General features: G+C 49.6%; 4 protein-coding genes across 4 annotated transcripts; 2 read left to right on the plus strand and 2 right to left on the minus strand.

Moving 5' to 3' along the window:
• Positions 1–3128: 3128 nt before the first annotated feature.
• rpf2 (ribosome production factor 2 homolog) lies at positions 3129–6705 on the minus strand. Its single transcript, XM_030110383.1, is given in 10 exon segments — positions 3129–3861; positions 4397–4541; positions 4618–4720; positions 4792–4891; positions 5014–5090; positions 5220–5301; positions 5383–5421; positions 5598–5629; positions 5848–5984; positions 6683–6705. Coding segments are annotated over 10 exon segments (930 nt in total). The 3' UTR covers positions 3129–3669.
• A 2697-nt stretch (positions 6706–9402) lies between these two features.
• On the plus strand, positions 9403–13648 carry katna1 (katanin p60 (ATPase containing) subunit A 1). The gene is given in 12 exon segments (XM_030110245.1): positions 9403–9496; positions 10513–10675; positions 10905–11044; positions 11491–11644; positions 11647–11697; positions 11775–11887; positions 11964–12069; positions 12156–12314; positions 12439–12565; positions 12749–12883; positions 13027–13153; positions 13225–13648. Coding segments are annotated over 11 exon segments (1473 nt in total). The 5' UTR covers positions 9403–9496; position 10513; the 3' UTR covers positions 13424–13648.
• A 143-nt stretch (positions 13649–13791) lies between these two features.
• Positions 13792–17617, minus strand: ginm1 (glycoprotein integral membrane 1). The gene is given in 12 exon segments (XM_030110247.1): positions 13792–15364; positions 15514–15582; positions 15585–15723; positions 15806–15843; positions 15846–15925; positions 15927–16029; positions 16104–16263; positions 16426–16580; positions 16661–16680; positions 16682–16758; positions 16837–16908; positions 17421–17617. Coding segments are annotated over 12 exon segments (1077 nt in total). The 5' UTR covers positions 17508–17617; the 3' UTR covers positions 13792–15287.
• Positions 17426–23261, plus strand: ppil4 (peptidylprolyl isomerase (cyclophilin)-like 4). Its single transcript, XM_030110246.1, is given in 15 exon segments — positions 17426–17711; positions 17896–17963; positions 18787–18814; positions 18817–18850; positions 18919–18938; positions 18941–19035; positions 19106–19248; positions 19350–19446; positions 19537–19653; positions 19737–19861; positions 19942–20008; positions 20115–20226; positions 20305–20401; positions 20512–20636; positions 22528–23261. Coding segments are annotated over 15 exon segments (1389 nt in total). The 5' UTR covers positions 17426–17641; the 3' UTR covers positions 22719–23261.
• The last annotated feature ends 954 nt before the right edge of the window (positions 23262–24215 follow it).

A 24215-nucleotide genomic window follows, 5' to 3' on the forward strand; every position in this document is an offset into this window, starting at 1 on the left:
CAGTAGTGTTCTCTGGAGAGAACAAATGCATTGATTAATTTCTCAGCATCGCTTTGAGTTCACATGTTGATTTTAGAAATATAACACAGGTAAAAGAAGGAGGTCCTGCAGACCTGCTTAATGTGGCAGTTAACCTGGTCTAAAGTGGCTCCAGGTTCCTCACAGTGTTACTGGAGGTTAAAGCAACACCATCCAGGCTCACTGTTTGTTTAGATCATTTTTCTCTCGGGTGTTTTGAGCCACATGTGATAAAATTTACAACTCATCCAGGTTTTTATGTCTTTAAGACAAACTTCTGGTTTGACCAGTTGATCACTGTCATCTGGCTTCATTAAACAAATAGATCTGTGTATCATCTGCATAACAGTGGAAGTTAATGGAGTGTTTCCTGATGACATTCCCTACAGGAAGCATGTATAATGTGAAGAGTATGGGTCCTAAGACGGAACCCTGTGGAACTCCATGTTTAACTTTAATCTGAGTTGAAGAGTCAGGTGGACCTAGCTTTGTTGAAAAAGTAAAGTCATTCTGTCCCTGCATCAGCTATCAAGGATTAAACAAAGTATCAGTGTCGAGTACAGGGGCCAAAAACTGGACCTCTGGGGCACCTAGTAAATCATCTGGACCTGGGAGGGGGATGAGTGGAAGATGGTTATCACCCACAGGCATTACTACAAGTACCTGGTCACGCCTTTCAGACTCACGACCTCCCTGCTTGCTTTCAGGCCTGAGTGAACGAGATATGCTGAGCGTCAGCGTATCCGTATACCTCGATGACATTCTGATTTTCTCAGGTCTTCTCACACCTCCAACAAGTACAGTGGGTCCTGAACTGGTTTCTGCGCCATCAACTATACACCAAAGCCAAGTAGTGCAAGTTTCGTGTCTGCCGGGTCTCCTTCATCAGGACTCCAGTAAGGTCAACACTGTCCAGACTCGGCCTGCCCATCGCAACAAGAAGGAGCTGCAGCATCTCTTGGGTTCGATAACTTGCACAGCAGATTCATCCCTGGTTTCAGCACTGTTTCCACTCCTTTCTCTCAACTCTGCCCAGACCCGTTACTCCTGGACCTCTCAAGCCGACATGGCCTTCTGTCAGATCAGGACTCTCTTCACTTCCGCTCTGGTCCTGGTGGTACAAGACCCCGCCCAGATGTGGATGTTGGAGTGGGGCTACGGTGTCTCAGACCCCTGCACCTTCCTCTGCTGAAACCTGACTCCTCTGAACACATGTAACGTTTGCGACTGGGAGCTGTTGGCTGTGAAGGCTTGAGGGTGTGGAACTTCCTGTGATGGTTTGGACCGACCATGAGAACCATGGATACCAGTTCAGGGCTCGGAGGCTGAACTCATGACAGCTGTTTTCTTCAAGTCCACATCATAATCCAGACCTTTCAGGAGGTAGAAGGTGCAAACTTTGTTCAGATCATCCCATGAAGCATTTTCAAGGACAATAAGTGGCAGAAATTCTGAATTCTATGATCCATCTGTTTTTCCTCGCCTCAAACACGACGCTGCAACTCACGAACACTGGAAAGACGATCAAGTTAAAGGAAGGAAAGAAATAAAGGATCAATCAAAGTATTGACGACACTCAAAATGTTGAACAATTTCTTTGTGACAAACTGTTTCATCAGGAAATAAAACCAATCAATAGTCCTATGTATGTAACAGAAGCATGATCACACTGAATGCTGATATAAAAATTAAATTAAATGTCCTGCCCCACCAATTACTCCGACATTAGACTGGTAAGCTCTTGTTCACTTTGTGTCGAGTTGATTTTAAAAGTATGTACAGCTTTGCTGTGAACGACCAGCAGAGCTCAACAGGCGCTCACAGAAACTCCTTCACGCTGGCGTCTGTGTCATTTCCATTTGTTTATGTTTCATTTTTTATCACAGGGGATTTCCAAACTAGTGATGTAAAACACTTAAAATACTATTTCCGATGAAGATAAGGCATCGAGGCAGTGAGTGTAATAAACTACATCCGGTGCAGCAGGAGAGACAGCTGTAGCGAACTGCACAAGGTGCCATCCCACCTCATCCTCCACCAGGCCCCCGTACTCCCGCGCCCATCCAACACCACAGCATGGTCCGAGTGCTTCTGGATGCGGCTGAGCTCAGACTCATCCTGGAAGCCAGACGTGTGGAGACTGAACCTTACAGGGACCGGCTCGGTGCCACACGGGCGTAGAAGTCGCTTTCTGATTAAATCTGAATTTCATCAGCTGTTAACAGAACGATTGTCTGATGACACTGACATCAGGAAGCCCAGCGCTGTCTTTGGGGGGCGGTGGGGGGGTTAGTCAGGGAGTTGCCGGTGAGAAACCTCCTGGACTCCCTGCCTCCTCTTTGCGATGCTTCCCGGGTTCAGTCTGCACCTTCTCCCTGTGAGCTCCAGCAGGACTCCTGTGACCTTTGACCCAGAAGCAGCTGGAAGACACGCCCCCTGCAGCTCTGGAGCCACGTGTGGAGTGAACTTTCACTGTACTGACCTCTAGCGGTGAGACTAGAACATTACGGTCACCTGAGGAGAAAAAGCACTGAAAGGTTGAAGTCTGGATTTTTATCTTTAATGTGTTTTGCTTTGTTTTACGAGTTTGTGTCTAAAACAGACCGTTCTGGACGATCAGACTGATTCTACATATTTCTTAAAACAGTAAATATCTCTGCACTGTGATCTTTAGAAAACCAGATGAGTTTATGGGAAAAAAAAACCTGGTGACAAGAGCCAAGTAACGAAGGTTTAGCCATATTGCCAGACAAAATATAGCAATAAAAATGATTGAATTTAAAGAAAAAAATAAGGCTAGAAATGGTGCAATATGTGTGGCTTTGCTTACTTTCAGACATTCCAACAGATTTAATTGTCTTGAAAACTAAATCTGAGAAGTGAAACAGCAAATTAGTGCTGAAAGAAACTAACATGCTATTTTGCATTTTTTTACACACCGTAACGCTTTAAGCTGGTTTACAGTCTTTAACCCGGATTACAGAGACTTGACTATTCCAGTGTCTTTGAAATGGTTTATTTAAAAAAGTCTTAAAACTTCGTCTGAACTTTTCAGACCCGATAAGATCTTTAAAAATCAGACAAACCCAATCAAGACTCTTTAAAATTCACCAGATTTGTTTGAATCGGACGAGCAGCTTTAACTTTTTCGCAAAAAAAACCCCAAAAAAACAACTAACAGGTATTTAAAAAAGAGTGAACGAGGGACTTTCAGGTGATCACACAGTAAAACGTGCATCTCTGCTAATAGGTGAGATTAAAAAGCTAAAATAAACAAAACTTCTCTGGCATGTTTTCAACCGTCACATTTTTGAAAGAAGAATCTGATTTCTCTTCCTGCTTCACAGGAAATCAGAGCGGGATTCATCACAGTGATTTATGTATTTTTATTAGAGCTTCAAACAGCTTCTGGCACGTTGACACACAGTCAGCTTTGACAGACTGAAATTGTGGTGAAAACAGTCTGTTTTTTTTATTTTTCTGGAAAAACTCTGCGATGAGAAAACGTGGAAAAAGTCACAAAAATGGCTTCTGAAGTCCCAGAAAAGGGGAAAAAAAAAGATTGAATTGAATTTTGGCCGTTCACAGGCCCCGCCCACAACAGTCTCACAGTCCTGAACATGGTCCAGGTCCAGGTCCAGGTCCAGGTCCTCAGCTCTCCACTTTGGCCACTTTGGGGGACTCCGCCGGCCCCTCGGCCCCCTCGGCCCCCTCGTCCGCCCTCCTCTTCCTCAGACCCTTCATCTTACGGGTGTGCAGCTTGGACAGGTCCTGCTTCTGCATGTGCACCCGGCCCAGCTTGGTGCCAAAGGCATCGTGGGAAATGTTCTTCTTCTTCTTGGGCTGCGGCGGAGGACAGACGGGAGATGTGAGTTCAGGCAGCAGAGGCCTGCAGCTGCTTCAGAACACTCAAACACAGAGAGATCCTGCCTCTCCACCACCCTTTATGAAATGTTCTCAATAAAACTGTTTTTAAAAGGAGGTGTGAGCCTGGATCAGTTCCGTTCACTGTTCTGATATTTCTTTTTATTGGTCAAACTGTTTTCTGATCTTTCTCAAAGATTTTCTTCCACACTGTCTCTGCTTTGTTTTTCCTTCTTTACTTATTTTGTCTTTTTTTTTTTAGATGTTCGAAACAGAGCTTAAATCAATCAATCAATCAAAAGTTGACACCAGAGATATTTTCACTTTTCTGTTTCCAGACTAGTCTCAAAACGTTTCACCTCTCTGATACGACAATGAGGAAAACATCGGTATTGCTAAAGAGGCGTGTTGTTGTCACGATGACTTCCCGATGTGAGAACGACCCACCGACTCGTCTTACCACTACAGGACGGAGGAGCTGCTGACGGAGGCTCCGGCCCTCCAGCTGACTCACCTTCAGGGCTTTGGGCTGCTTGTGAGCCAACTTGTACAAGTCGTCTGAAGCCAGGTGAGTCCTTCTGAGGACGAAGTCGAACGAGGGTCCGATCTCCTCCAGCTCGATCCTGGGGGTCCGGCAGCCGGACTTCTTGAGCAGACACCTGCAGGGACAGGCGGAGTGAGACCCGGCGCGGTGCGGGCGGCGGCCCAGGCCCGGCTCTGTTGCCCCTGCTCTACCTGTAGCTGTTCATGTGGATCTTCCCGTCCAGAGCGGTGAAGTGCAGCACGTGTTCCAGCCCCGCCAGCCGCACCGCCGACACCGTGGGGCCTCTGAAGAAGTCTGGGGACACCGAGCAGGACTCAGAAAGCAGCTCCCACACTGACAACCCTTCAACAGTCCCAGGCCGGTACCTATGAGGAGGCTCTTCAGACGCCTGTGCTCGTTGTCCGTGTCGAAAGCCTCTCCTGCGAACACCAGCATGGGCTTCGTCCCCTCGGGACACTTGGCGGTCTGGAACAGAAAACACACTCAGCTCTTCACCACGCCCGTCACCTCTGATGAAATACAGCCAGATTTTAATCTATGAGGAGGAAAGGAAACAGGCCGGGGATCACTGACGGAATCAGCTCTACCTTGATGTCATTCATGGAGACAAACTTCTCAACTCCCAGTTCGATCATGTCCAGCACATGGAAGTCAAACAGGCGGCCTGCAGAGAGAGAGCAGCAAGGACTTAAACACGATGTAGAAATCAGAAAGCACCGAGCGTATTCTAAAGCCTTCTTCTTCCCTGAACCGTGCACCGAGGATGAGCGTGTTTCAGAGCTTCAGAACTGACCGAATATGAGGTTGTTGGGTCGTTTCTTGTTGTGGGAGCCGAACAGAAACAGCGAGCAGTCGGTTTTCTTGGAGAAAAACTCCTGCGGAGACACGAGAGAGGATTCAGAGACACGGGGACAGACAGGGTGCTGCAGCACCGAGGAGCTGCTGTCCTCACTCACCAGGGAGGTGGAGTCCTCAAACGGACGGGTGATGTTTTCCTGCAGGGCAGACGGAGACAGCGTGTCTGATCACAGCCATTCAACTTTAGAGTATGAGGTCCCAGATAAATGTTAAAGACTAATTGACGTTCTCATCTTTCACAGTGCCACCCAGTCCGGTCCGGTCGGTGTCGGACTCAGGAGCAGGACGTAACGGTGGCTTCCCTCAGGTTCACTTACTTCTTGTAGAGCACAGCGTTGGGTTGTTCTTCAGGGAATACTGCAGGAGACACATTTCATCTGGTTACAGACCTGCTGTCCTCCAATAACAAGCAGTTCACTCTGTCAAAAGTGATTTTTTAAATCCTTTTTAAAGACACTGATTTGTACACAGAACCTGAGGAGATGAGATCAAACTGAAGACACTCTTTAGGGTTAAAGTTGCTCTCAGAAGAAACACAAGTGTGTGTGTGGCGTCCTGGTTACTCACTATGTCCTTGAGGGCCTGAGTGACGGTCTGGCTGGTGTTTCCTCCTCTTCATGATCATCACACTCTTCCATCTTCGGACAGTTTGGGGGCTCTGCTCTCCAGGAAGCGCTTGGAGCGCTTCGTCTTGGGTTTTCTGTGGACGGACGGGCACACGGGCACACACACACACACACTATCAACTGCCTGTATTGTTCTAACTGTGCCAGACAGAAACAGGTTCTTTGAATGGACCCTGACAGACTCACCATAGAGGTTTACATGGCTCGTTTTATCATCTTATGACAGTAAGTGCTGTTGATTCTGAATCAAGTAAATAAACGTGAAAGAACTTCAGTGTGTGTGTAGCAGTGATGAGTGATGATTATGATGATTGGCTGTTTGAACAGTGAAGTTTCTGACAGCACTGCTGCGAAGGGAACAACTGTTGAAACACCACAGCTGCTCATCAGAAATAAGAAGAAAGTGCGCCGAGAGCCTGAAATGTTGAACCACCACACAATGTGACCAAGTCAGCAATACAAACATGCTATCGATGTTACAGCAGACACACTATATGATGTGTGTGACACAGAAATACAATCACAGGGAAAATATGAGGAATTTAATGAGAGACAAACCATGGAGCATCCACTAGTGAACAGCACTAAGTTTTATATTCTAAAGCTCGTGAGATGTTAGTAGAAACTGGGCACACATGAAAAGCTCACTCTGCACTGCAGCCACGCGACCGGGAGTTGTCCCGGTAGGACAGGTTTCACGAGCAGAGAACGAGTGTAGTGAAGGCAGAATCAAGACACGCTGTGAGAAACAAAAAGCTCGTATTCAACTTACATGACACCTTGTAATTGTTTCATTCTGTTAGCCGTTAGCAGCTAGCTCCGCACGATACACGTGAACCACCGCGCCGGAAGTCAACAAGGGTTTTCTTCTTCTTCGTTGGTCAGGACCGTTACGTCACTCCGCCACACAAAAAAGTTTCCGGCCAACTTCAAATATCTTTTGTGCTTGAAAAGGCGTGCCTGCAATAAACAGACCCCCAACAAATTATTTTTTTTTAGTTTACTGTTTGCAAAGAAAAAAAAATCGGTTCTCAACACGGTCGGTATCAACAGTCAACAAATAACAGAGAATAGGTTCCAAAAATAGCAAAAAAAATTAATATCTATCCTATCATAGAATTCATATTTAGTAGGGCCGTCAAAAGACTATTTTTACACTGATGAATATAAATCAGTTCATCCTCCCTGTTGGAGCCTGCGGCAGGTCAGTGGTTGCAGTGTGCAGGCGGAACCAGTTGGTGGCAGCAGAGCAGCGGTCAGGAAGTTGAAATACCAGCAGAAGAAGAAGGACGCCGAACCACCAAAGTGGATTTAGAAGGGGGCGGGGAACAATGGATGCTGTTTTGGTGTTAGATAGGGATATCAAGAAAGCACTGAGCAATAAGGAAGTTGTGGTAGCTGTATTTTTAGATATTGAGAAAGCATACGATATGCTGTGGACAGAAGGACTATGTGTGAAATTATATGATGCAGGGATTCGAGGTAGAATGCTGAACTGGATCAGGGAGTTTTTGGCAGGCCGAACATACAGGTGAGAGTGGGAGGAAAACTTTCCAGCACTGTAGTAATTGACAATGGTACACCACAGGGCAGTGTCATTAGTCCAGTCCTGTTTAATATAATGGTAAATGATGTGTTTGATGACCTGGGTGAAGGCTTTGGTAGATCCCTATTTGCGGATGATGGAGCAATCTGGAGACGAGGTCGTAATGTAAAGTTTTTGATTAAAGAGATGCAGAGAGCTCTTAACATGGTGCAGGAGTGGGCTGATAAGTGGGGCTTCAGGCTTTCTGTCGCAAAATCTAACTATATGATCTTTGGAAGGAAAAGGGCAGCAGGCAGTGAAGGCCTCAGATTATATGGGTCACCACTGGACAGAGTCAAGGTTTTTAAGTTTTTGGGAGTGTGGTTGGATGAGAGGTTGACATATAGAGTGCATGTGGATAAGATAGTGAGTAGGTGTGGAAAAGTAATTAATGTTATGAGATGTCTCACTGGTTGTCCCTGGGGGGCAGATAGGGCTGCAATGCTGACAATATATAAGGCACTGGTAAGGTCTATCTTTGACTATGGCTGTCTGGTGTATGGGTCAGCAGCCAAGACTGTCCTGGCTAAACTGGATGTAGTGCAGGCCAGAGCACTGAGGTTGTGCATTGGGGCCTTCCGGACAACACCAATCTCGGCGCTGCTAGTGGAGGCAGGGGAGACCCCGCTGAGGCTGCGGCGTGAGAAACTAGCTCTAAATTGGGTGAAATTGAAAGGACTCGCTTCAGCTCTACCTTCAAGTGTTCTGCTGTCTCAATGTTGGGAATTTGAGAAAGGTCAAAGCAGGCATAATGAGGTCAGTTACTTGGAATCTGTTCAGAAATGCATAGGGAGCTAGGACTGGGAAATGTCAGTATAGCTCCCCCTGTGTGCTGGCCACCTGTCCCACAGTGGCTTTGGGCTGAGGCAGATGTGGATATGTCAGTTAAACAATTAATTCAAGAGGGGATAATAGGGAATGTGGTGGAGGGGTAGGTAGATACCTCGAGAGTAGATGGGGGGGCTTTATTAAGGTTTTCACAGACGGGTCAAGGGACCCAGAAAGTGGGAAAGTAGGTTGTGGAATATACATTCCCCATGTCCACATCTGTCAAAGCAAGAGATTGTCTGATGGAGTCTCTATTTTGTCAGCAGAGCTGATAGCGCTACTGTGGGCCCTGTGGTGGGTTGAGGAGGGGGGGTTTCGCAAGGTGGTCCTGTGTTCAGATTCTCTTTCATCTCTGATGGCACTAAGGGGGGCTGAGGGAGGACATGCCAGAATGGAGATAGTTGGGGAAATTCTAATGGTGGTGTCCAACCTGGAGAGAAGGGGATGTAGTGTTGGGTTTATGTGGGTGCCATCACATGTAGGGATTGAAGGAAACGAGGTGGCAGACAGGGCAGCAAAATACAGCTTAGGGAAGAAGGAGGTGGATATTAGAGTCCCTTTAGGGAAAATGGAGTGCCGAAGCTTTATTAATAAGAGAATCCATCGCCAGTGGCAGCAGGAGTGGGAGGGAGACAGCAGAGGAAGGAAGCTTTTTCAGATTCAGCCATTAGTGCATCCTACAAAGAGAGCGTATATGAAGAGGGCAGAGGACGTCAAATTAACAAGGCTTAGGCTCGGGCACTGTGGGTTAGCCAGTGGGTTGATGCTAATAGGGAAACATCTGGATGGGAAATGTACTCACTGTGAGTGCTTAGAGACTGTGAGCCATGTCTTAATGGTATGTCCAGCATACACAGACCAGAGGAGAATATTATTTATAAATCTGGAAAAATTGGGTCTGAAAGCATTTTCTCTTTCTACAATACTGGGTGAGGGATTGAGGGACAGGGAAATTGCACGGGCAGTAGTTCTTTTTCTTATGTTAACGGGTCTGTATAATAGGATATAGATCCCAGAAGGTGAAGATGTAATTTGCGGGATTCACTGGGGGTGGCAGCAATGCACCAATGTTGTGCACAGTCTGCCGGAAAGGAAGAAGAAGAGAAGAAGGACGCCGAACTTCCAGATCAACTCCGGACAGACGGACGGACGTGGACCCTTCACCCGGGAAAAGTGAGTCTCCTCCGACACACAGCAGCTCCGCCTCACCCTGCTCACTTCGGATTCTTCACTCTGCTCGTGTCTGCGCTCACATTCACCCACTTTTCACACTTTGTTCAACTTTCCCTGTCTGAGCCGAGTTAGCGCTCACCGGCTTCCAGCTGCGGTTTGCAGTCTGAGCAGCTGTTTGGAGGCTTTCCTCTCTCTTTACAGGTTTTTACAGGTTACACTCCTGCAGTCAGCTTATTTTATGTATTTATCTGTTTCGTCTTTATTGTAGCAGGTCGGTCAGCCTTAGAAACACGTTCAGCACATACATAATACAATATCTAGTGTTCTCACTCTAAACCAGGGGTCTCAAACTCCAGTCCTCGATGGCCGCAAACCTGCATGTTTTCCGTGTCTCCCCCTGCTTCAACACACCTGAACCTCATCACCGAGTTCAGCAGAAAGCCTGATAACGAGCCTCGTTGCAATCAGCTGTGTTGAAGCAGGGAGACATGGAAAACATGCAGGTTTGAGGCCCCTGCACAGAGAGAAGTGTGCACTGATGTATGTACTGAGAACCAAACTGGTCAAACCAGGGATTTATTTGTATAATAAATGTTGAAAGTTTCCAGAAAGTGAAGTTTGGAGCGTTACAGGCTTGAGATGTCCAGGCTGATGATGTGATTTGTTGTGAACACTGAGAAGGGACTGTATCTATAGAGGAGTTTATCTGAGTGCATGAAGAGAGGGTTATTTATCAGGAAAACACAGACAGCAGTGGTGAGAGCTGAATGGAGCTCCGGCTCCAAGCGGACAGCAGCACCCAGCTGGGAAGGAGGGTTTTTCAGGCAGATCTGGCTCCATTTCACAAAGCAACAGTCAATAACTCTGTCTGATCCCAGTTTTCAGAGACACGGCATCAATGGAGCCCTGATTCTACCTGTCACCATGGCAACAGGGGAGCAGAGAGATGGGTTTTCACCCCACGAGAATGTGACATCTTCAAGAGGGTTACCTTACTCTGACCCTCTGTGCCGCAGGATGAGTCTGCGGGACATTAGCGAGGATCTGAGGCTGGCTCGCGAGTACGCCCTGCTGGGGAACTACGCCTCGGCCAGCGTCCTGTACCGCGGCCTGCTGGAACAGATCAAGAAATATGCGTACACTGTCCGAGACACCAGCTTCCACCAGCGCTGGCAGCAGGTAAACACACCCACAGCGCACTCCGCTCGGCTCCAGGTGTTTCTGGGTAAACGCACCACAACAAACATCCTCCTCTGTCCTCACTGAGTGAATAGATCAGAGGATCGGCGGAGACAGCAGGTCCCCGAGGCCCCGCCCACTGTCCACACAGTCCATTTCACCTGTACGAGACTTCCTGAGACTTAACAAACGTAATCTTAGATTCTGAAGCCCGTGTCTCTGTCTCCAGTGGTGGCAGGAGGTCAGCGAGGAGAACCGTCAGCTTCAGGAAATCATGTCTGTTCTGGAGACCTTCCAGCAGGGAACCACCGTGGCTAAATCCAGCAGCTTCGACGACATGGAAATCAGATCGGTTCACGCGGAGCCCAGGTATTTATTTCCACCGTCTGAGAAAAGATTAATTTTCAGTTCTGAAACATCGTGGAAGTCATGAATGCTGTGTGATTAGCATCAGCCTGTGGCTACATGCAGAGTGTTGAAACCAGCGGTCGTGTCGGAGTCCCAGCAGCCCCTTCGCTCTGCTTCGCTCCCAGACGTTTCCTGAGGTCCGGCTCAGCTCAGATTTTCTGGTCTGATCACATGACGGTGATTATTTAGATCCGGAGCTGCTGATGTGAGGAGGCTTTGTTTCCGAGCGGTGTGAACCTCACCCTGATCCTCCACTGCTTTTGATCCTCTACTTTTCTTGCAGTTTCTAATTTTGTTTGGAAAGCTGGCTCATGGGCTGTGTGTTTGAGCCTCAGATGGTTTAGGTCCTGTGTGAACATGCTGAGGGAGTGTCCTGGGCTGAAAGTAACGGTTTCTCTCCGTCGCAGACACTCTCCCTGTCCCGTCAGGCGACCTTCGAACGTCTACAAGGAGAGCAAACCTGCCAACAACCGCCTGAGCGCCAACGTGCGGCCGCAGCAGAAGAATTCCCCCCGAGGAGCCAACGGAGACCGGGCCAAGCCCAACAAGGCCAAGGACAAGGAGAGAGGGAGGCCAGGGAGGGCAGGGAGGCCGGCAAGGCCAAGGATGACAAGGTGGGTGGGCGTCGAGTCCGGAGCAGGAAGTGGCGCTGTCCGTGAATCTGAGGTCACCGGGCTTCTTCTGGTTTCAGAACAAAGACGGTCAGGAGAAGGAAGTGAAGAAGTTCGACGGCACGGGCTACGACCGGGACCTGGTGGAGGCGCTGGAGAGGGACATCATTTCCCAGAACCCCAACGTGACGTGGTGGGTGTCGACGCAGCCGGCGGTGCGCCTTCGGCGTCACGGGTCTCACACGTGTCCGTCTGTCCCGGCTCTCCAGGGACGACATCGCCGATCTGGGAGACGCCAAGAAGCTCCTGAAGGAGGCCGTCGTGCTGCCCATGTGGATGCCGGCGTTTTTCAAAGGCATCCGGAGACCCTGGAAGGTGCCTCGCCAACAATAAACGCTCCTCTGCTTCGTCGTGAGGTTTCCCGCCGTCGCCGTGGTTACAGTGCCGCCGTTTCCCTGCAGGGAGTGCTGATGGTGGGACCTCCGGGCACAGGAAAGACCCTCCTGGCCAAAGCCGTGGCCACCGAGTGCAGGACCACCTTCTTCAACGTGTCGTCCTCCACCCTCACGTCCAAGTACCGCGGAGAGTCGGAGAAGCTGGTGCGGCTCCTCTTCGAGATGGTGCGTTCCTCCGTCACCCGGCCGCCGTCCGAACCGGGCCTTCATCGATGCCTTGTGGGCGTGGTCAGCCGCGCCGGACATCTCCGATTGGCTCGTCGCGTCTCACTCCATGTTTTTGGAACAGGCTCGTTTCTATGCGCCCACGACCATCTTCATCGACGAGATCGACTCCATGTGCAGCCGCAGAGGAACCTCGGAGGAGCACGAGGCCAGCCGCAGGGTCAAGGCCGAGCTGCTGGTGCAGATGGACGGTAACATCATCCATATTTTACCACTGTTCACCTTATTTTACATTCTGATTATTTTAAACTCGTTTTTGCTAAGAAATACACACGTGACCTTAACTGACGTCCTGCCAGTCCACAGCTGGAGGACTGTTGTCTCCACAGCAGTGTTTGTCCTGACTCTTTGGTCTGTGGCGTTCTCCTGCGCAGGCGTGGGCGGAGCCTCGGAGAACGAGGACCCGTCGAAGATGGTGATGGTGCTGGCCGCCACCAACTTCCCCTGGGACATCGACGAGGCGCTGAGGAGGCGGCTGGAGAAGAGGATCTACATCCCGCTGCCCTCCGGTATCGCTCCGCCGCCGCACACCGCTCGGTCCACGCTGTTCTTTTAATTTCAAAAGACGTGACTGAAGCTGCAGTGACGTGTGGCGTGATGACCGCATTGACGGTTTGAGCGCGGTGGACTGATCCTGTCTGTTCTGAACCAGCTAAGGGGCGGGTGGAGCTGCTCAGGATCAACCTGAAGGAGCTGGAGCTGGCCGCAGACGTGGACCTGGACAAGATCGCCGAGCAGATGGAGGGCTACTCCGGAGCAGACATCACCAACGTGTGCAGGTCAGAGGTCGTCATTATCTGAGCCTGAGTGGTGGAATTCCTTTGACGACGCTGCTGTGGCCCCGCTGCAGGGACGCGTCCCTCATGGCCATGAGGAGACGGATCGAGGGTCTGACCCCGGAGGAGATCCGGAACATCTCCCGGGACGAGATGCACATGCCCACCACCATGGAGGACTTCCAGTCCGCGCTCAGGAAGGTCTCCAAGTCCGTCTCCGCCGCGGACCTGGAGAAGTACGAGAAGTGGATCGAGGAGTTCGGGTCCTGCTGAAGGAGCCGAGCGGCCCGGCGTCGACACTCAGCTGCAAATCATTTCATGTTTTCATCCGCGTTGTAAAAATCAAAGACTGGCCGATGAGTTCCTCACCAGGAAATGAACTCGAGCATTTTATATTTTCTTTTTTCAAGAACACTACCTTATTTTTCTTTTGATTCTTTCACACTTTTGAATCTATTATGTGAAGTAATCTTCTATTAATAAAGTTTATGGACATTGTTTTGTGGAGCTTTTTTTTAAACTCGATGCAGTTCTAGTTCAAATATCTCTAAATGAAAGGCCTTGAATTAAAATGTCACAGGTGTGTGATCTCTGAGCTCCACAGAGACTCGTTCTTCCACAGATCAGGATTAACGACGGCGTGATGGCAGAAGGAAAACATTTATTCACCACAGTTCGACAGTCCAGCTGTAATTCATACAACAGATGCACACTGGTGTGGGGAGGGAGGAGAACGCGGCGTTCGGGGCGGCGTTCGGCCAGGTGAGGGTGAATCCTGGGCGGCATGCTGACGGACCGACCCGGGTCCGGTCGCAGGTCCGAGGCACGTTCCGGTGCTCTTCTGAGTGCTCATGCAGTTCGTTACACATGCTCCTGGTTACAACATGCAGCCCACACTGATCTGAGCCCTGAGGAGACCCGTCCGTCCTGACACACACACACACACACACACAGGATGTGCTAAGACTGTCCAGTTAAGCTGCGGTCCCTGGAGAAGCAGGAAACCTGTTCAGAGCAGATGAACTCCTGGAATTCACACACACTGATCTTTATTTCCCATCAGTTTGGTGAGAGACCGTGTGTGTGAGCTCTGAGACGAGCCTGATCCAAGTTCAGCTCGGAGGCCACGTGCGACACAGTCCGGCCCCGTCACATTACAGCTCAATAATCTCAGAATGAAGAGCAGAGAGAGAATCCAAGCCAGTCATTAATGCAATCAAAAAAATGAAGTTTTCTGCTAACAAACAGCGAAGCAAAAAAAAAAAAAACAAAAAACAGAAGATGTGCAGATCACATTCAGGACACGGCTCACACACTGCAGCTCACTGCAAACTTCATTTACATTCTTCGATAGAGAGAGAGAGAGCAGAGAGCGCTGCTACAGAGAGTCCAGACAACACACCACCAACGTCCTTCACTCAGGTTCTCCGACTGCCTCGTAGTTTTCACTGCAACACGTCGGACGTGGCGGCTGGTCGCCTTCACAGACTGTCACTGTTGGTTTTATGAGCCGACGGTGGATTTGGTTTGATAAAGTAAGAATTGACGTTGCTTCGTTCAGTCCAGTGAGCATGCCGACGGCGGCACGACCCCAGACTGTTTGGGTCAAAACAACAGGCGGCGGTGCTTCATGAAGGGAGGAGGCGTGGCGTGGCGTGGTGGGGAGGGGGCGGCCTGGAGCTCAGTTAGTGTTTCTCCTTCCCGTCATCGCCGGGGTCGTAGTAGTTTTACATCAGACATAGATGAGACTGACGCTCAGAGGGGCAGCGGAGAACGCTAGCTTAGCTAGATCCATCAAAAACTGAATTATTTTAAGATTGCACTTAGTTTTTTTTTTTACAAATGTATTTTATACTCAAAGAAATGGATAAAGTTGGAGCAGTGTGAAAATGTGTGTTTCAGGGTTCTGAAGCCTCTACTGAACTGGCGACTCATGCACGGCGCGGTGTTTCATTTCCACGAAGCACGGAGCTCTCTGCGGCGGTGGAACTGAGCTGAGCGGCGTGTTCCGGCGCCGGAGGAGCCGACGCCAGCAGGCATTACAGAGGGAGGAAAGTGGAGCTGCAGACACCGGTGGAAGCTTCAAAACCAACAGGAACAAACTGAAAGGAGCTGCTCTCGTCTATCCGTCCCTCCATCAGGGCTTCTGCTCCTCCTCCTCCTTCTCCTCCACCACCTGGACCTCTATGTGCTCCAGCAGGTTGTGTTCTCCTCCTCAGGTGTGACGTTCACAGGGTCCAGTGGAGGATGTGTCTGTGAACAGAACACCGACATTAGAGACGACCTGACGGGATTCGAGTCAACCTCAGGAACCTCGTCCTGGTTCTCGCAACGAATCAGAAGATGAACCGACTCCAATAAACGATCAATCAACAAGGAAAAGCAAACGCCGCCGTGTTGCCAGACTCACTTGTGTTCACATGAGGGGAAAGCAAGTCCAGGATCTTGACGATCACCGCCGACCCCGCCACGCCGATCACCACCACCCACATGACCAGGAAGAAGAGCGGCAGCGACTCGGAGCAGAAGTGACGCAGACGCTCCCGGGCGCGCTCCACCCACTGACACATGGCCTGAGCAGAGACGCCACAGAGGTCAGGGGTCACCGCACAGAACCCCAGACAGCAGCTGCACGGGGCCTGAGGCGGTTCTTACCGAGTAAGAGGACATGGAGTCTTTCGGGGGGTTTCCATCTGGTTCTGGTCCGGCTGGCTCGTGTCGCCGTCGTCGAACTCGTCGTATCGGACGTCGTACAGCAGGTCGGGTCCATGCGCGCGGCGTCTCCGGGAGCTTCCCGGGCGCCGCCGTCTCCTCCTGGGTGGTGTCGGTGTGCTTCAGGGGGTACTGGCTGGTGGTCTGGGAGATCAGCTGCTCCTCGTCTGCTTTGGAGACAGAAAGAGGGAGCTGAGGCGACGCTCCTGCACAGGAAGCAGGACGGCGTCGGCAGACCGACCTCTCTGGGAGGTGGGGGAGTCTGTGACTACCACGTCGTCTTCCCGGGGGGCTCTGAAGATCTCGCTGTGTCCGATGGGGTAGACGTTGGTAAACTGAGCCAGTTTCTGGAAGTCTGGGCTCATCAAGATCTTCACCTCACACATGTCGGGCTGCTGGACCTACACAACAACAAACACAGTCACACACAGAACTAAACACTCCAGAACGACTGGACGGGGTCTGGACCGGGGCCCAATATAAAAGGAACACCAGAAGACAAATGTCTGAGTCACACAGTCAAATATTGAAGAAGAGAAGAAGAAGAAGAGCAGCAGCTTCACCTCTTTGCCCTCCATCTCTATGACTTCACTGAACACCTGCAGAGCCACCACCTCGTCCGAGTCGCTGTAGAGCCGGTTCTGGCTCACCATCACCCTGGTCACCGTGGAAACCAAGTCCCCCGACTCAAACTCGCTGCTCCCATTAATGCTGTCCACTGAAGAGGAAAAACAAAGTTCTCAGATATCAGGAGGAGCCTGGCATGAAGAGAATGAGAGATGTTTGAGGGAAGCTCACAGAGAAGTGCTTGGCAGTTTCCTGGTGACCCCCGACAGCTCCACCGGGACGTCGTTGACCAGCACCTGCTCTTCACCGACCGATATGTTTAGATTAATCTGAAACGGAGTGAGGAAGCCTGGTTAAAACATGATGTGTGTGCAGAGCGAGGCGGTGCTGCGTTCAGCACTGTGTACCTGTAAGCTGTTTGAATCTTGGAGCTCTGCGTCCGTCACCGTCCAGGCTGTCACGTTGATCAGGATGCTCTGCTGCAAACATCAATGAAAAGAAAGAAAGAGGATTCAGCTAAAAAGTGGCACATTATGTCCCTTTTTTTTTCCCGGCATGCACTGCAGTCATAGTGTCCTGGTGGATTGTTAAATGTTAAAATCACAACATTCCTCTTTGTGTAAACTTTCTGCTCAGCAGCAGCTGAAATCCACCAATCAGCAGTTTTCCTCAAGTAGCAGCCAACTGGACTTGAAGCTAAAAGGCTAGAGTCAGTGTGAAGACAGAAACAGACGGCTAATCTCTGCTGTTTTCACAGGACCGTGGATTAAAAACCTTCTCTGAGGGGGCACGTACAGCTGGGACGGACTCTACAGTGTACCAAAAACTTAAACTAAAAAAAAAACAAACAAAAAAAAACAAACAAACACGACAGGCTTTAATTTACCCCATTAAACATCAGCAAGCTAGCTATGCTAACTATGCTAACGGTGCTAACCATGCTAACACCACCAGCTAACTGTGTGAACAAACTGCTCCGCCGCGGCCTCACCGTGTTCGCCGGCCTGCTCCACGACTCGATACGAGCCACCGAGGCGAAGAGGACCAGCACGCATACCGTGGACGCCGCCATTATCATCCCGTCGGTTGCGAACCGGGCCGGAGACGCGCACTGAGCTAAAAACACCAAGCGGGCTGAAAACACCACAAACAACAGCGCGAGGAGCAGGAGCAGGAGGGCGGGCTGCGCATGCGCGGGACCCGCGGCTCATCATGGCGGTGCTGCTGGAAACCACGCTGGGCGACATGGTCATCGACCTGTTTACAGAAGAAAGGCCGAAAAGTGAGGAAAACACAAGTCCTTCGTGACACGGAGGCAATAACGTGCTGTTTATTTATCCGAGCGCGCGGGTCCGCGGCGCGAGAGTCTGCTAGCAGGAGCGGAGTTTTAGCTAACTGCAACCCGAACAGCAACTCTCTGTTTTAAAAAAATAAACTCCACTAACCTCTACCGTCTCCGTTCGCAGCTTGCCTCAACTTCCTGAAGCTATGCAAGATAAAATACTACAACTACTGCCTCGTTCACAACGTCCAGGTAAGGCTGGGGAGATGAGTGTCTGGATGGAGCTGCAGGAGGAGGAGGACTCCTGCCTGATGCCTCTGAGAAGTCACTGACATTCTGCCTCATTTTCTTGGTTTTACTTTAAAGGCCAAGTCTTTGGTATTTTTTCTTAATTTTCAGTTTTTCGATGCAAATTTTAATTCATAACACTTTTTAAAGTGTGATACTGCAACAATAGTCTTGTTATTTATAAAGGAAAGGTTAAATATTCATGTTGCAATGTCAAAGAAATAGAATAAATTTCTATTACTGTGATCACAGAGTTAGGGTTAGAGTTAAATTGGCTCAAAGAAAAGAAATGGTAGGAAAAACTAATTTCCTGTCACTGGGACTTCTTAGTTTTCTCCTCCCTGTTCAGTCCAGGTGATTTATGAGGACCAGATTCTTCATCTGAAGCTTGAAAATGTTCCAAACATCCTGAGTTCTAGACTGGCCTTCCCTCGAGCAGCTCAGCTTTAAAATGTTGGCTGGTTCAATTCCACCTTTCTGAGTGTTTTCTGGTGAGACTGTGCTCCACTGAAGTTAAAAGATTCAGATAAAGACATTTTTGGGCATTAAATTGCTGATTTTGTGTGTTACTGAAGATGTAGGATGTATTGCTATGGTGTTTCTGCACTTTAAAGGGGAAAATGAAAAAGGATGCTCAGGAAGGTGATGAGAGAAACACTTTGCTGTTTAATATTCATGAAACGTGTTTTCAGTTCGTCATCCTGTGACAGTCTGTAAAAACCAGATCGTCTTGTTTGGATTGTACTGAGCATCCTTGTGGGTGTGTTTCCTGCGGTGCTGCTTCCAGAGAGACTTCATCGTGCAGACCGGAGACCCCCCGGGACGGGCCGAGGCGGAGAGTCCGTCTACAGGTCAGTCCCCGCGTTTTAAGCTCCGGCTCCTCCGGGCGACCGTCTGAATAACGCCGTCTCCCGTTCAGCAAGCTGTACGGGGACCAGGCCGCTACTTCGACGCCGAGAAGGCGCCGCGCATCAAACACAAGAAGAGGGGGACGGTGTCCATGGTGAACAACGGGAACAACCAGCACGGCTCCCAGGTGAGAGCGGCGCCGGGCGTCCCGCCGATCCGCCGCTCGGGGAGAGTTACGGAGATGTGGTTCTCCGCAGTTCCTCATCACGACCGGGGAGAGCCTGGACTACCTGGACGGCGTTCACACTGTGTTCGGAGAGGTGACGGAAGGCCTGGACGTCCTCAGTAAGATCAACGAGGCCTTTGTTGACAAGGATTTCGTCCCGTTTCAGGATATCAGGTCGGAGCTGTGTGTGTGTGTGTGTGGACTTTTCCCAGGACATGATCGAAGCAGTTGTTGAAAGCTCTTCCTTCAAAGCGGCGTTTGAATTTGCCCTCCAGGATAAACCACACTGTGATCCTCGAAGACCCGTTCGACGACCCCGCCGACCTGCCGGTGCCCGACCGCTCGCCTGAGCCCACCAAGGAGCAGCTGGATGTGAGTGGAGTCTGAAATGTTCTCCCAGAAAAAAAAAAAAAAAACCAAACACTTCCCCGTGAATCCAGAACGAACGTCCTCCGTCTGCAGAGTGGCCGGATCGGAGCCGATGAGGCGATCGACGGCGACGACGGGAAGGGAGCCGAGGAGCTGGAGGAGCGGCTGAAGGAGAAGGAGGCCAAGACCAACGCCATCCTGCTGGAGATGGTGAGCCACACACACACACACACACACACACCAGCCTTCAAACCAATCACCGGGAGCGTGCTGAGACGGCTCCTCCTCCCCAGGTGGGCGACCTGCCCGACGCAGACATGAAGCCTCCAGAAAACGTGCTGTTCGTCTGCAAGCTGAACCCGGTGACCACCGACGAGGACCTGGAGATCATCTTCTCTCGCTTCGGATCCATCAAAAGGTGAAATCCGTACGACGTTTTTCCGTTCTGAGAGTTTGGAGCTTCTCACCTGACCTCTGAACTTCCTCCGTCCGGCGCAGCTGTGAGATCATCAGAGACTGGAAGAGCGGCGACTCTCTGTGCTACGCCTTCATCGAGTTTGAAAAGGTGAGACTGTAAACGGAAAACGCGGGTGCAGTGCCTGTCCCGGCCAGCAGAGGGCGCTGATACAGCGTCAACTTCCAGAAACGGGTCCTCCGGTTTGTCTCCGCAGCAGGAAGACTGCGAGAAGGCCTACTTCAAGATGGACAACGTGCTGATAGACGACCGCCGCATCCACGTGGACTTCAGCCAGTCGGTGGCCAAGATCCGGTGGAAGGGAAAAGGTGGAGCGGCCGCAGCGCCCGCGGTTTGCATGTTTCCCCTCGGCGACTGTAACCGTGGGGGAATGTCTCCGTTTCCAGGTGGGAAGTACACTAAAGACGACTTCAAAGCCTACGAGAAGGACGTGGAGGCGCGCTCCAAGCTGAGCCTCAAGGAGCAGATGAAGCCCCAGAAGGAGTATCTTTAGTGTGTGTGTGCGTGTGTGTGTGTGTCACTGTGCAGCGATCAGCTGCTCTGTTTTCATTCTTTTCTCTACTTCCTGGAGCGTTCCTTAACTTTCCCCGCAGCTCCCGTTACGACCTGCTGATGGACGAGGAGGAGGAGCCGAGCCGGCGCCACTCGGAGAAGAAGCACAAAGAGAAGAAACACCGTCAGTCCGACGACGAGGACGGCAGGAAGGCCAGGACACAAGGTACCTGTGTGTGTGCGTGTGTGTGTGTGTTGACTAAATGCTTCCTTTTTTTTAACCATCTGCTGAATCGTTTCATCAAATAAAGAGCAAAGAACACGTCCACACACACACTTATCAATAAAGTCATATGAACAGGAATACAAATAAATGAATAAAGATCAACCCAACAGTAACGGCGTCGTCTGAACCAGTGGTTTCCTCAGGATACGTCGGTTAATCAGACTTTTTTTGTACGGTACATTTCAGTTTACAAGAACAACACAAAGTGCTGAACAGCATTTAAAAGATGAAACGACATAAAAAAGAAAGAAAGGCCGTCCCTCCCACCGTCCACATGTAACACGCATAAGTATAATAGCACACACACAAACACACACACACACCCTGGATGAAACCCTCCACTGTGACAGCCCCCTCCCCAAGAAACTCTGGGGTAAAAAAAAAAACTATAAACTTTAAAATATCAATGCATTGAAGGCCTGATGTGAGAGACAAAAGTGAAGTTACAAAGTAAAAGTACTTAATAAATAAATGAATAAATGGAGCCAATGCAGCGACTTTAGAACGGTGGTATTAAGCCGTGTCTCCTGGTGACTCGGCCAGTAGAAACCTGATTCACTGTATTTCAGACATCAAGTCATGGATGTCAGCGAGTCTCCTGCAGCTCAACCAGGACAAGACGGAGGTTTTAGTTTCGGCCCTGAAGGCCAGAGAGAGAAACTTTTACTAAAACTACTAGATTTTAAACATTCGCTTCAAATCCTGGGCGTGTTTTTTTAGTCTGAGCTGAATTTTATTCCACATATTAAGAATAAAAGATCGTTTTTTTTATCATCTTCAGAATAAAACCAGTCTGTTTCTCTCTCAGGAGGAGCTAATGCTGTGCTGGTTAGATTACTGCAATGCCTTGCTCTCTGGTCTTCCCAAAAAGAATATTTCAGATCTCCAAGTATTACAATTTTTTTTTTTTTTTTGAATGAAAGTGCGTTATAGTAAAGGATGTCCTTGATTTTCGCTCTGAAGTGGCCTGCAGAGCTCTGACAGCGAGCGTCTGCTGGAGAAGAGGAACCGGGTTGTTTTTATGATCTGAGCTGAGTTGAGAGAAATGGGAAGTCCGGCCCGTTTTACTGCGTTACTGTAAATTGTGAGTTGTTGCCGTGGGACCTGGTGGTGGACCGTCGACCTCCTCTCAGCACCGCTGCACTTCACACACAGCCAGGCCACATCGCCACACCTCACTTCCTGTCTGCGTGTGTGTGTGTGTGTGTGTGTGGTGGGTGTTCTGGTGTGACTGAGCTCCTGTGGTTTCACTGATAATACTGGGTGTGGGACTGCTGGCATGTGAAGCTGTCAGCCTGTTCAGAGGAAACCAAAACACTTCAGGAGGCGACAGGAGGAGCGTGCAGGACGGACTTCCCTCATTAACAGATGATTAATCAGTGTTAATCAAATCCAGCCACGCTTGTTAATCGCATTAAAAATAAGAGTCCGCTTTGTGGAGATTAGATGTGAACTCCATCTGTCATCCTGTGGTTCGTACAAACAGCAGAGCATCTTCCTCCCTCTAACATCCAGATTATAGAGCATCTTCCTCCTCTCTAACATCCAGATTATAGAGCATCTTCCTCCCTCTAACATCCAGATTATAGAGCATCTTCCTCCCTCTAACATCCAGATTATAGAGCATCTTCCTCCATCTAACTTCCAGATTATAGAGCATCTTCCTCCCTCTAACATCCAGATTATAGAGCATCTTCCTCCCTCTAACTTCCAGATTATAGAGCATCTTCCTCCACAGCTCTAAGTTGAATGCTGATTTACAGTTTGATCTGTTATCAGTTGAATCCGAGGCGTCTGTGCTGACTGAGTCTGTCCCTCTCCGCTCCTCCAGGACAGGAAGCCTGCTCGCCAGCGGTCCAGGTCCGGTCTCGATCCCGGTCCCGGTCCCGGTCCAGAGACGGGGAGCACAGGCACAGCAAGTCCCAGGCGAAGCACTGGAAGGAGGGCCGGGACCGGGGCCACAGGGACCGGAGCCGCTCCCCTAAGAAGTCCAAGGACAAAGAGAGGAGTCGGTACAGATGAGGGAGGAGGAATCGGACTCGCCACTGCTCCACCACGCATTCCTTTAACGTCACCTCAGGCTCAAGGGAATGATTTTTATACGTACAATAAAGAGTTACCCGTCGCCTGTGTGTCTCCTCTTATTGGATCCAGGCGGTCAGCTGGACATGGACGATTAAAGAAACACAAACCCTGGGTGTCATTTCTCCGACACACTCACACACCCAATTTCGCTGACAGAGAAAAAAAATCAGCCGTCACATCATTGCTTTTCCTCCTTCCTCATTTGCTCGCATAAAATAAACAGGAAAGAACAGATGTTGTTTTAAGGAACTAAAAAACTGTATATGAAAACGAGCGTTTCTCCTTTCTGCCATCAAAGACACTGATTGAAACGAAGGAACAGTTTTTTTTCCTGTTTTGGCGTTTGAGCCTGTGAAGCTTCTGTTTGTCCAGTGAAATCATTTGAAAGCAGTTTGATGATCTTCAACGTAGCAGCAAAAAAAAAACATTTTTCATCCTTCAGGAAGATGTCTGAGGCGTCTGCAGCCGTAGTGGAGGCTGTAAAGACTGAGGCGAGGCAGCTGCAGCGGCGCCTCACCTCACATCCGATTTTGGACTTCTCAGAAAACGTAAATCGAAATAAAAGTTTGAGGTTTCATGAGTTTTGTTTTCCTCCTCTCTCTGAAGCAGAGCTTTGGGCAGGTTCTGCTGCTGCTGTGTGGCTCACAGTGAGCTCTGATCACAGCCGTGTCTGGAATCGGCCGCGAAACCGAAACCCCCGTTTCCTGCCACACACACCACCCTCTCACGCCATGTCAGTCGTCCGTCACATGATCTGTGAATTACTGAGATTACATCTGGCCTTGTGAATGTTTTTAAACTCCAGAACCCACAAAACTTTGACGTCCTCACGCTGAAAAATATTAGAGCATTGAAAAAATGTTCCACATCATCATTTCAATAATCGTTTTAAAACTTCACTAAAGTCCTCCTTAAAGAACGTAAACTGATGGATAAAGTTTGTGAAGTTCAGTCGCAAATGTTCGCTTTGAGTTTCCAGGCTTCGTTTCACTGAGGGGTCAGATTTTCCCCGTTTCCGTGACGACTGAATAAAGCGATCAGATTTCCCGTTCAGTCAGTGGATCAGTCCCATAATGCTTTGTGACATGATCACATGATCACATACATCCAGCGTCACATACAGCCCAGAGTTCAACCCAGGCTGCACAAATCCCCAAAGACCAACACCGGACTCTTCACGTTCGCTCTAAATCACAGCTAACATCTGTAATTGTCTCATTTTGAAGGTTATTTTGTTGCGTTTTTTTCTTTCTTGCTTGTCTGACCGTGACCTCTGACCTCATGCTACCTGTCGAAACCACTGAATTCAACATGTGAATGAAAGCGTGGCGCCTCAGCCTCAGATGTTAATTACAGGTTAGCAGACGGAGGAGCTGACAAACAGAGGAGTGAGGAGGAGTGACTCCTTCACACACAACACACACCAGACACACA

This window comes from Salarias fasciatus, chromosome 15 (assembly GCF_902148845.1).
Source record: "Salarias fasciatus chromosome 15, fSalaFa1.1, whole genome shotgun sequence".
Lineage (NCBI taxonomy): Eukaryota > Metazoa > Chordata > Actinopteri > Blenniiformes > Blenniidae > Salarias > Salarias fasciatus.